At 43.1% G+C, this 12,557-nt stretch overlaps 1 protein-coding gene across 3 annotated transcripts in view; it reads left to right on the forward strand.

The window, feature by feature from the left end:
• Window positions 1-12,557, forward strand: part of LOC141265877 (baculoviral IAP repeat-containing protein 1-like) — a 220,595-nt gene that overhangs the window by 82,553 nt on the left and 125,485 nt on the right. For 2 of the 3 annotated variants that reach the window (XM_073679547.1, XM_073679538.1), the window contains exon 2: window positions 6,241-6,864. The exons of the other annotated variant lie outside the window; for it this stretch is intronic. In XM_073679547.1, the coding sequence (XP_073535648.1) occupies window positions 6,315-6,864 (550 nt within the window). In that variant the 5' untranslated portion in view covers window positions 6,241-6,314. The remainder of the gene's footprint in view (window positions 1-6,240; window positions 6,865-12,557) is intronic. 3 annotated transcript variants of the gene reach the window in all.

Consider the following 12,557-nt stretch of genomic DNA (forward strand, 5'->3'; position numbering starts at 1 on the left):
GCCAGTGTCGTCCTGACAAATATGTGTCCTATCACAATCGGAATTAGAGAACTTCGGATATTCCATTTTTCATGTTGGTGCCTGCGAGACTGCAGATTGAACACCTGCATATAGGGATGTCCTGGGTTGAGGTAGATTTCATTTGAGGCTTAATGAGCGGTTTCCTCTTTCTTTCAATCTCTGGCCCATATGTCCAGGTGTCTATTTATCACAGGTCTCTGCTACTCAGAGCTCCATTTGTATGGTAATTAGCCTAGAGAATTGAGTTTGCCACCTCTTTTATACAAGGCTATTTGCATAGAAGCAACTGGCTAGAGTGTGAGCTCTTGCTCCTTGCCAGTAAGATAGGGGAGGAAGGATGAGGGGTTTGGAGGAAGAGAGAGATTTCACAGGGAGAGAGAGATTCTTAATATTTTCTATGACAATGGGTTATAGTAGGGGTCTCAAGCTAGTGGCCAGGGGATCGCATGCATCCCCTGAGGCTGTCATCTGCAGTCTGTGGGGCACTGGAGCTCCTAAAACATCCTTGGGACAACAGAGACATCACACGGAAGCACAACATGTCAGGACGCAATACACCAGAATGGAGGCGTCCCTTTTCTGCATTGCTGGATCACTGGTGGCAGTTAAATATGGAGAAGAGCATATTTTAACCCCTTCTCAACATCTGCCATACACGTATGGCACAGTGGGTGTGGACTTCCAGCAAACCGACATACATGTACATTGCGTTATGCTCAGAAGCAGAAATGTCACCATCATCAGCGGGTTTAAGCTGTATATCATAGCTGACACCATGTTGCAATGGCCATGACTGATGTTAACACTGATCCTGGGCACTTAGAATCATAAAATCATAGAATGTTAGAGTTGGAAGGGACCTCTATGGTCATCGTGTCCAACCCCCTGCTCAATGCAGGATTCACTAAAACATCTCAGACAGATGTCAGTCCAGCCTCTGTTTGAAGACTTCCATTAAAGGAGAACTCACCACCTCTCGTGCAGCCTGTTCCACTCATTGATCATCCTCACTGTCAAAAAGTTTTTTCTAATATCTAATCTGTATCTTCCCCTTTCAGTTTCATTCTATTGCTTCTCGTGTTTTCATGTGCAAATGAGAATAAGGATGATCCCTCTAAACTGTGAAAGCTCTTCAGATATTTATAGACCGCTATTAAGCCTCCTCTTAACCTTCTTTTTTGCAAATTAAACATTCCCAGATCCTTTAACCGTTCCTCATAGGACATAGTTTGCTACCATCCTGGTTGCTCTTCTCTGAACTTGCTCCAGTTTCTCGATGTCTTTTTTAAAATGTGGTACGCAGAATTATACACAGTATTCCAGATGAGATCTGACCAAGGAGGATTAGAGAGGGATAATTATCGTATTTTTCGGACTATAAGACGCACCCCAAATTTTGAGGTGGAATATAGGAAAAAAAATATGTTTTATAAGATGAGGATCAATCTAATAGTCTGAATAGGTACAGTACCTTACCTGGAGGGCGGTGGAGCGAGGGTCACAGGAGGCAGGGTCCTTCAGGAGGCCGGTGCTCCAGCAGCGGGGAGTTGCGGTGGTGGTGGAGCAGGATCACAGGGCCCTCCGTTCCCTCCCTCAGGAACCTGACGGCTCCAGCAGAAGAGGTAAGATGGCTGAGGCCCGGTGTCTGGCTGAGGCCGGTGTCTGGCTGAGGCCTGGAGCCTGGCTGGGGCCCAGGCCGGTGTCTGGCTGGTGGCTGGGGCTGGTGTCTGGCTGGAGACCGGTGAGCAGTGTGGCAGAGCTGTGTGCGCTGCTTTCTGGTGGCCACGGACATCTTTCTGAAGCTGTGATCTAGAGGAAAATGGCTGCACGAGCTACCAATCTGCACATTCGCCAGCTCGAGCGGCCATTTTCCTGATGAGCACACCTTCAGGAAGATGGCCACGGCCACCGGTGCTCCAGCAGCGGGGAGTTGCGGTGGTGGTGGTGGAGCAGGATCGCAGGGCCCTCTGTTCCCTCCCTCCTTCAGGAACCTGACAGCTGCAGCAGAAGAGGTGAGATGGCTGAGGCCCAGTATCTGGCTGAGCCCCGATGTCTGGCTGAGGCCCGGTACCAGTTTCTGGCTGGGGGCCGGTTTCTGGCTGGGGGCCAATATCTGGCTGGGGGCTGGGGCCGGTATCTAGCTGGGGGCCAGGGCTGGTGTCTGGCTGGGGCCCGGTGAGTGGCATGGAAGAGCGGCGTGCGCAGGTTTCTGGTGGCCGCGGCCATCTTCCTGAAGCTGTCATCTACAGGAAAATGGCCGCCCGAGCTACCAGTCTGCGCATGTGCCAGCTCGGGTGGCCATTTTCATGTAGATCACAGCTTCGGGAAGATGGCCGCGGCCACCGGAAAGCCGCGCACGCCTCTCTGCCACGCCGCTCACCGGGCCCCAGCCAGACACCGGCCCGCAGCATCTCACCTCTTTTGCTGCCGTTGCCGGGTTCCTGAAGGAGATAGTGAATGGAGGACCCTGCGATTCAGCTCCACCACCATCGTAACTATCCGGTAAGCTCTACATTCAGACCATAAGTCGCACCCCCCATTTCCCTCCCAAATTTGGGGGGAAAAAAGTGCATCTTATGGTCCGAAAAATACAGTACTTCACATTATCTAGACTCTGTTTCTTTTAATACATCCCAGAACTGTGTTTGCTTTTTTTGCTGCTGCATCACACTGTTCACTTATGTTCAGTCTGTGATCTAATGTATGAGAGACAAAGAAAAGTACCCCATAAAGATGTGCACACCTGGTCTAACAGTAAGTAATACAAAAAGTTTATTGAGCAAAAGGACAATGGAGTTAAAAACACTTAAAAAACAACAAATGGCATAATGAAATATAAATATATCAATGTATATATTAAATGGGTAATGAAATATAAATATATCAATGTAAGCAGCAACCTACATATGGGACCAAGACACTCATAAAAATGTATATAGACATGAATGATCTGTTAGCACCATAGACAATATGCATACAGGATAATATAATAATCATAAACAATGATGGCCATCACAAAACAATTATGCAAACATGAAAAAGCCAGGCGCCTGGTAACAATGTGACATGGTTGTCCCAGATATGGTCAAGATGGTCATGAGATCACAGTCGTGGGTCAAGTAGAAGTACATGTCACATGTAAAGTGTCAGGTATTCCCGGATCCCCCAAAGAGAACTACTGACCAATAAATCATGAATTCTCAGTATGTACCAAATCAAGGAAATATCCTGAATCTAATAATGGTACCAAGAAAAAAGACTCATGAATGGATAAAGCTTGTAGGCTTTACTAGCAGAAGTTGTACTGGAAAATACCAGAGAAGGGATGTAGGAATACAACCTGCTGTGGTATACAGGGGGACCACAAAGAGGAAGCTGAAAACGTATAGAGATGGAGAGAAGCTCCACGCGTATTGCCGTCAGGGGATCTTCCAACCTCTGGGAGTAAAGCCTACAAGCTTTATCCATTCATGAGTCTTTTTGGGGAGGTAATTTATTGTGCTGATCCGAAGTACTGGTAGCATTACTACACCTGTAATATTTTTTGTTTTCTCTGGATGTACCCGTGTAGGAGCTTTTGTTTTCCTTGCTGAACTGTCATTTTAATTAATACCATTTTTGTGTATACATATATATTTTTCCTTTCTTGGCCTTGTTTCAGAGAATATGAATTATAACAAAAAAACTTTTTCTCCATTCATGGTTATTGGTTGGGTGAAGCCATTTATTGTCAAACTACTGTGTTTTCTCTTTTTAAATCTTAATGACAACCAAAAGCATCCAAATGACCCTGATCAAAAGTTCACATACCCCAGTTCTTAATACCGTGCATTGCCCCCTCTAACATCAATGACAGCTTGAAGTCTTTTGTGGTAGTTGTGGATGAGGCTCTTTATTTTCTCAGATGGTAAAGCTGCCCATTCTTCTTGGCAAAAAGCCTCCAGTTCCTGTAAATTCCTGGGCTGTCTAGCATGAACTGCGTACTTAAGATCTCCTCAGAGTGGCTCAATGATATTGAGGTCAGGAGACTGAGATGGCCACTCCAGAACCTTCATTTTGTTCTGCTGTAGCCAATGACAGGTCGACTTGGCCTTGTGTTTTGGATCGTTGTCATGTTGGAAAGTCCAAGTGCGTCCCATGCGCAGCTTCCGGGCTAATGAATGCAAATTTGCCTCCAGTATTTGCTGATAAAATGCATTCATCTTTCCTTCAACTTTTACCAAGTTTCCTGTGCCTTTGTAGCTCACACATCCCCAAAACATCAGCGATCCACCTCCGTGCTTTACAGTAGGAATGGTGTTCCTTTCATCATAGGCCTTGTTGACCTCTCTCCAAGCATAATGTTTATGGTTGTGGCCAAAAAGTTCAATTTTGGTCTCATCACTCCAAATTACCTTGTTCCAGAAGTTTTGAGGCTTGTCTCTGTGCTGTTTGGCGTATTGTAGACGAGATACTTTGTGGCATTTGCACACTAATGGCTTTCTTCTGGCGACTTGACCATGCAGCCCATTTTTCTTCAAGTGCCTCCTTATTGTGCATCTTGAAACAGCCACACCACTAGTTTTCAGAGAGTCCTGAATTTCAGCTGATGTTATTTGTGGGTTTTTCTTTGCATCCTGAACAATTTTCCTGGCAGTTGTGGCCGAAACTTTCGTTGGTCTACCTGACCGTGGTTTGGTTTTTACAGAGCCCCTGATTTTCCATTTGTTAATCACAGTTTGAACACTGCTGACTGGCATTATCAATTCTTTGGATATTTTTTTGTATAGCTTTCCTGTGTTATACAGTTCTACTACCTTTTACCGTAGATCCGTTGACAATTCTTTTGCTTTCCCCATGACTCACAATCCAGAAATGTCAGTGGCTGGATGAAAGATGCAAAAGTTTGTCTGGATCCCAGAAACTCACTCAGCTTTTATGCACACACACTGATTACAAGCAAACAGGTCCCAGGGGAGGATGTTAACTTTAGAAGCCATTCAAACCCATTTGTGCCAAATTCTGTGCATGTTATCAGGCCAAAATCACCAGGGTATGTGAACTTTTGATCAGGGTCATTTGGATGTTTTTGGTTGTCATTAAGATTTAAAAAGAGAAAACACAGTTTTTTTGTTATCATTCATATTCTCTGAGACAAGGCCAAGAAAGGAAAAATTCTGCCGGGGTATGTAAAAGTTTGAGCACAACTGCATATGATATTTTTATCCCTTCTTATTGCATTTTTTGGCGGAGGCGCAGTGACCGAAAAATATCAAATCTGATATTTCCATTTTTTTTTCTTTATGGAGTTAATCATTCATTTTAAATTTTGATAGAACAGACTTTTATGGACATGATGGTACCAAATATGTTTATTTTTTTATTATTTTATTTTTAAATGGGAAAAAAAATATTTAAACTTTTTTTTTTATATTTTTTTGACTTTTTTTCCATTGTTTAGTCCATCTAGAAGTCATGAACTTGTAATGGTTTGATTGTACTATATATGTAATATTACAGTACTTTTCATATACAGTATTGATTTGTATAGAGAAATTACTGATATCCTGCATTTACCGTAGGCTTTACAAGAGCACCAAAATGGTGGTGAAGGAAGTGTTCAGTAGACCATGGCAATCCATTAGTTCTCAGCAATTGTGAATTAAAATATAGCTGTGAAAGATTAATTGATTATTATTTAGTTACCGGCCTTCTGCTCCATCTCGAGCCATGGCGACTTGATGGATGAACGCACTGTAGGAAGATGTTAGCGGCATGAGCTGGCGGTGTAACACAGCTGGCATCTGCCATGTATGAAGTGGGCTCAACTTCTGAGGGCACTTCATATACCCACATCTGACAAGACGGGAAGAGGTTAAAAGGCAAATACAATAACATGGTTTATTACTTCCAAGTTTCTGATCCACAAAAGATCATTCACATGCTTCGGAGAAAACCATTATTAATTTATGCTACAGATGTAACCAAAGACTTCATCTTTTGAAAGCCAAAGTCTATTGAATCCTCAACATTTACGCAAAACAAGTTGCCACTCTGAAAGTTCCTCTGTATACAAGTCCAGTGCGGATCTACCCTTAAATTTTAGCTACACGAGCTTCCAATTCACATAGAAATCATGGTCTTAGTATAACTTTAATTCTCTGTTCAAAAAAGTCACAAGTGGACTCATGATCTTGAAAAACATTACTTTAGTGATTGTGTTTTTTTGCTATTTTTCAGGATGTCAAAAAACTTCTACAGCACCTTGAAATTTGCAAATATTCTGGTGTTGTTTTGCATTAAAAAACTTAAAGATGGACTTAATAAATATATCAGAGTTTGATTCATCGGACGACTTGCTCTTACCTCCATTTAAGAGTCATATTGATGTAGACAAATCTACTCGTAGGCATGAAGAAAGGTACAGAAAAATAAGAGCGCAGCTGCCTACACAACCCAACTACTCAATGAGAAGTGAGATAAAGCGACTGAAGACCCACTGGACTCAAGATCCTCTTTCAGGCAACTCCCCAAAAGAGTTGGCTTCAGCCGGATTCTATAGAACTGGATTGGAGAACAGCTGCCAGTGCTTCTGCTGTGGACTGGTCCTGTGCAGGTTGAATATATTGTCTTCCCTGTTGGAAAGGCATAAGAAGTTTAATCCCTCCTGTGCATTCATTCAGGGCAAAGATGCTGGTAATATACCAATTTATGATATTCGTGTGCAGCCAAAGGAAATTGATCCAATCAATGTCAAGGAGTCCATGGAAAATGAGCAGACTAGGCTACAATCCTTCACCTGTTGGCCTGTGTATGCTTCAATAAAACCCTGTCAACTAGCAGAGACTGGATTTTTTTTCGCAGGTAATACAATCATATTGACAGCATTTAGTTTTAAGATGCTGGTATAGTTTACAAGTCACAGGTAGATGATGGAATTTTTCAGTAAATTTGTCTTAGCCAATCATTGGGCCATCATCTGTGCAAATACATATCTAAACTACACAGAAGTCCAAAGTCTTTAAAGACGCTATAGAGCTTTAACTTCCTGAATAGATCATGTTTGGACTGGTAGATGGGTGGTGTTAAAAATATTGAGGGCTGCAAAAATGGACAAGCGCGTTAAAATTGTGTAAGTATAGTTGAAGATGTGAGTTTTCCACTCAAACATTACATTGATTGTGTTAGTGAGGTAGTGCATTCCAGAATGCATGTGCAGTCTGAGAGAAAACCTTGTCAAAATCTCATCCACTTTTGCTGCTACTGTAAGGTGTTACAGTTTTTTTAATCTCAAATTAATAGAGTAGAAGGGAGTCCATTAAAAAAGTGTATAGTTCTTTACCATCAGCATTGAGATGTCAGGGGTATCAATATCTGACAACTACAGCATGTGATCAGCAGGAGATTTTTAGATTAAAAACCAGATGAAGCAACACTCATCACTCAGAAACTCTAAACAAGAGAAGGTGGAGTTAGCACATGAAGAAAGACTTTCTGTAAACAATTTAGTTTTTTTTTTAATTTGGCTTTCAATAAAAAAGAGAAGTTTCTAATTAAAAAATGAAGAAAGACTGAGAAATAGGATAAAACACCATGGGACCTATTTATCAATGCAGTCTAATTCTTATACAATGGAAACTGAGACTAAACAGTCTTAAAATGCACTAGATTTATCAAAGTGTTTGATAAATCTTGCATATGTTTACACTGTCTGGTCTCAGTTTGTCTACTTTGTGCCAAAAATATGCCTCTCAATTCTGCTGCATTTTTTGATACACAGTGTTAAGCCATGCCTTTCCTGGCAATCCAAGCTGTTTTAGCAAGTCCATGCATTTTATCGGACAAGAAAGTATCTAAAGCAAACAAAAAATATGGTGCAAGTCATGAAAGACAGTTTTATGATGCAAATTATGCCAGAATTATCTCTCATTTTGATTGATGACTCTCCCCCAAAAAACAGTAATGGTCAGTGAGCAATTGTCAGTGTATCTATCTAAAAAAACAAACAAACAAAAAAAGAAGAAGGCAGCACTCCAGATATTCAAGTATCAATGGTTTATTTGCCCATTTGAATAAGGTGACGTGTCCCAAGTGAGGACCTTTTTCAAGCCTTGGCTATCTATAAATAGCTAGCTAGCTAGAGAGATAGAGAAATATCTATATTTATATATTGGGTTAGTGGTTAGCACTGCAGCCTTGCAGCACTGGTGTCCTGGGTTCAAATCTGGCCAAGAACAACATCTACAAGGAGTTTCTATGTTCTCCCCGTGTTTGTGTGGGATTCCTCCCATACTCCAAAGACATACTGATAGGGAATCTAGATTGTGAGACCCAATGGAGACAGTGATTATAATATCTGTAAATCACTCCAGAATTAATGGTGCTATATAAGTGAGTAAAATAATAATAATTAGTGTTGAGCGAGCATGCTCGCTACTGCTCGAGATGCTCGGCGCTCACCGAGTATTTCCAGGGTTGCTTGGCGGGAACTCTGGTCCCCTCCCTGCATGTTTGGCGCCCTTTACAGAGCCAATGAACATGCAGGGATTGCCTGCCACTCACTGTAATGCCGCAGCCATGTTGGTTGTGGCATTACAGTGATTGGCTGGCCACACAGTGTCATCAGATCTATATCAGACCAGGCGCCGCCGTGCTTGTCAGTCTACACCGCAATCAGGCAGTGTAGGGAGAGGTGCTGCTGAGCTAGGGAGAGATTCGCTTGTTTATAGTTAGTGCAGGTAGAACAGAAGTATATTACACTTATCCATCTCAACAAACAGTCCTTCTGAGGACTAATCCATCTGCCGAGATATCAGGCAGGCAGTGTATATAGGCAGACAGGCAGTGTATATAGCAGACTGCAGTGCATATAGCACAAGAGGCTCCATTCCAGTTTTTGTCTGCTACTGCTGCTGTTAGACATTTCTAGACATAGGCCCAGGTCTCAGGGGCCAGGAATAATTTTTTTTTGGATCTTAATCCTTATTATTTGCTTAAAAAGCAATCCAGAGAACACCGTTTTTCTGCGCCATTTGCTTGTTGGCAGTGGAGAATACAGCCAGGTCCTTTCCATATTACAGCGCTAAAAATGCAGCTATTTAAAACTGTGGTTTGTCCGTCACATGGATCACATATAATTGCGCTGAAAATATTGCCATTTCTGGCCTCCATTTAAATTCTGTTGCAATGTGTCAGTGAACTGATTGATACGAGGTCGACGCTGTTAAAAATAGTTACCTACAGGCCAGCTATTTAAAACTGTGGTTTGTCCGTCACATGGATCAAATATAATTGCGCTGAAAATATTGCCATTTCTGGCCTCCATTTAAATTTTGTTTCAGTGTGTCAGTGAAGCTATTGACACCAGTTTGCTGTTAAAAATAGCTACCTACAGTCTAAGTATTTAAAACTGTGTTTTCTCCGTCACATGGATCACATATACGTTTTCAGAAAATACCGCCATTTCTGGCCTCCATTAAGAATTTGTTTCAGTGGGCCAACTATTTAAAACTGTGTTTTCTCTGTCACAAGAGGTGGACGATGATGAGACACAATTGCCAGAAAGTCAGGAGGAGGACCAGGGGGCGGAAGTGGAAGACGAGGTGGTGGATGATATAGTAACTGACCCAACCTGGCAGGAGGACATGCAGAGCGAGGACAGCAGCACACAGGGGGAGGGAGGTAGAGCACCTCAACAGGCAGGAAGAAGTAGTGTGGTGGCCGCAGACAGAAGGCAGGCAACCGTACCCCGTAACACCAACACAAAGGAAGTTGCCAGTACAACTGTTAGGTCTTTCTGAGTCTGGTTGTTTTTTAAAGACTCTACCAATAACCACAAAAAGGCCATTTGCATCACCTGCCAGGCCAGCATCAGCAGGGGTAGCAAAGCTACCAGCTTGACCACCACCAGCATGATCAGGCACATGGCAGCAAAGCACCCGACTTTGTGGGCCGAACCCCAGGGTCCAGGAACAGTGTCTGTGGGTGGCACCACTGTTTCTTCCGCTGTTGTGCATGCAAGCCAATCCCCTGTCCATGGTGCATGCGAAGATGCCTCCTGCCCTGCACCTGTCGCTGCACACTCTGAAGTAGCAGCATCAGGAAGCACATCCACGTCCTTGTCCCAGCGCAGCGTTCAGTTGTCCATACCCCATTCCTTGGAACGCAAGCGCAAATACGCAGTCAACGCCCCACAGACCACACTACTAAATTCCCACATTTCACGACTGCTTGCGCTCGAAATGTTGCTTTTGGGCTCGTGAAGACGGAAGCATTCTGCAACCTGATGGTGGCGGCCGTCCCTCAGTACTCGGTCCCCAGCCGCCACTATTTCTCCTGGTGTGCTATCCCCACAGTACACAAGCACGTATCCCAAAACATTAGCCATTCCCTCAACAACGCAGTTACCGGGAAAGTCCACCTGTAGCGTCGGCGTCCCTGCTGTTAGAACTCTCCTGTTAGGTTTTTTCTATCTTGCTGGTCACATGACCTTGTTTGCCTATTTAATCCTGCTCCGCCCTCCTGGCCTTGCTGGACTTCATTGTAATTTTCTACTCTTTAGTTAGCCTGGTGCTTAGTTACCTTTCTCAGTCTGTTTAGCTTGGTCTTTGGACCTTTATGTTCTATGTTGTGTGTTTGTCTTTTACTGCTACAATTTCTGCTAGGAGGTGCCCAACTTTATCCCAGTCCCTAGTTCTTGTAGGGATCCCTCCCTTGCATCTATAGGTCTTCGTACAGACTAGCCGAGGACTTTAGCGGGTCTGATCGCAGGATCAGGTTCCCCCTTACATCGTAGGGATCTAGCTTAGTTTTATTGTAGGGACAGATCTCCTTTCTTTCCTTAGTGCTTGTAGCAGATCATAACAGTAAGTCCAGCCCAAAAATATCTCTAAGGAAAGACTTCCAGTTTCCATCATGGTGTCGGTTCAGGATTTGGCTCAACGCCTGCAGGGACTCTCTCTGGAGATGGCCAAGCTCCAACAACACGTGAGTGGCTGTTCTGAAGCACATTTTGTGGAGCCAAAGGTACGTTTGCCTGATTTATTCTTTGGTGATCAACAGGAATTTTTTTCCTTTAAAAATGCTTGTTTATTGTATTTTCGTTTGAGACCCAGATCCTCTGGTGATGAATCACAGCGCATAGGGTTCATAATGTCACTTTTGCGCAAAGAACCTCAGGGATGGGCCTTTTCTCTCCAACCTGGTGATCCATGCTTTAGATCAGTGGATAGTTTTTTTTCTGCTTTGGGTTTGTTGTATGATGATCCTGATCGTGTCTCATCAGCTGAGACTGAATTAAGACATTTGAGGCAGGGATCAGGTAATGTGGAAAAATATTGTTCTCACTTCCGTCGGTGGTCTGCCCAGGTGGGGTGGAACGATTCAGCTTTGAAAAGTTTGTTTCTTGCGGGGCTAGGTGAAAGGGTTAAGGATTTGCTGATTGCTTATCCCACACCTGGAAACTTGCAGGAGGCTATGCAATTAGCTATACGGGTGGACAGGAGACTGCGTGCAAGGGTTAATGAAAGTAAATCCTCTGCCATGTCAGCTCCGAGTCTTGAGAGGGTCTGTACTGTCATTGGAGAGCCGATGGAGATCGGGGCGATGGCGCCCCGCTTTCAGGAAAAAGACCGCAGATTTTCTGAAGGTTTGTGCTTTTATTGCGGAAAATCTGATCATTTTATTAAGAACTGTGTACTTCGTATGAACAAAGAAAAAAAAAAGGTCAGTTACGTCCGTATTGCCTGTTTAGATTCTAAGGGTGTATTTCTTTCTGCTACTACCACTGCTCAGGAAGAATTAATTGAATTTCGGATATTTGTGGATTGTGGTTCTATTCTGAATGTGATTGATGGGGGATTCTTGGAAAAACTTAAATTAAAACCCAAACCTTTGTCATCCCCTATTGCTGTGGTTTCTGTCGATGGCTCCCCCTTGAAGAGTGTTACTCACAAGGTCTGTGAATTTCCTCTCACTATTAATGGTGTTCATCAAGAAAATTTGGATTTGGTGGTATTAAATAATTTGCCTTCTCCAGTAATTTTGGGGTTACCCTGGTTAAAATTGCACAATCCTGTACTGGATTGGTCTACCAATGAAATTAAGTCCTGGAGTCCTAAGTGTTATGACAAGTGTTGTAACGGACGTATTGCTGCGGTAGAAAAAGGGGAATTACCTGTACCTATTCAGGATTTTTGGAGAGTTTTTTCTGAGGAGTAGTCACAAATATTGCCTCCCTATAGAGACTATGATTATACCATTGAATTTGTCCCTGGAGCGACTCTTCCTAAAAGTCGTTTATTTAATCTTACTATTCCTGAGAGAAAGGCTTTGGAGGAATACATACAGACAAGCTTGGCCGCCGGTCACATTAGGCCTTCCAAGTCTCCTGTGGCTGTTGGATTTTTTTTTGTTAAAAAAAAGGACGGTGGTTTACGTCCTTGTCTGGACTTTCGTGAGATTAATAAAATTACTGTACGCAATCCTTACCCACTGCCATTGATTCCTGATTTGTTTAACCAGTTAGTGGGGGCCAAGTGGTTCTCTAAAATTGATCT

The sequence above is a fragment of the Phyllobates terribilis genome, unplaced genomic scaffold, assembly GCF_046119375.1.
Source record: "Phyllobates terribilis strain yellow unplaced genomic scaffold, ASM4611937v1 Scaffold_1__5_contigs__length_1240528914, whole genome shotgun sequence".
Lineage (NCBI taxonomy): Eukaryota > Metazoa > Chordata > Amphibia > Anura > Dendrobatidae > Phyllobates > Phyllobates terribilis.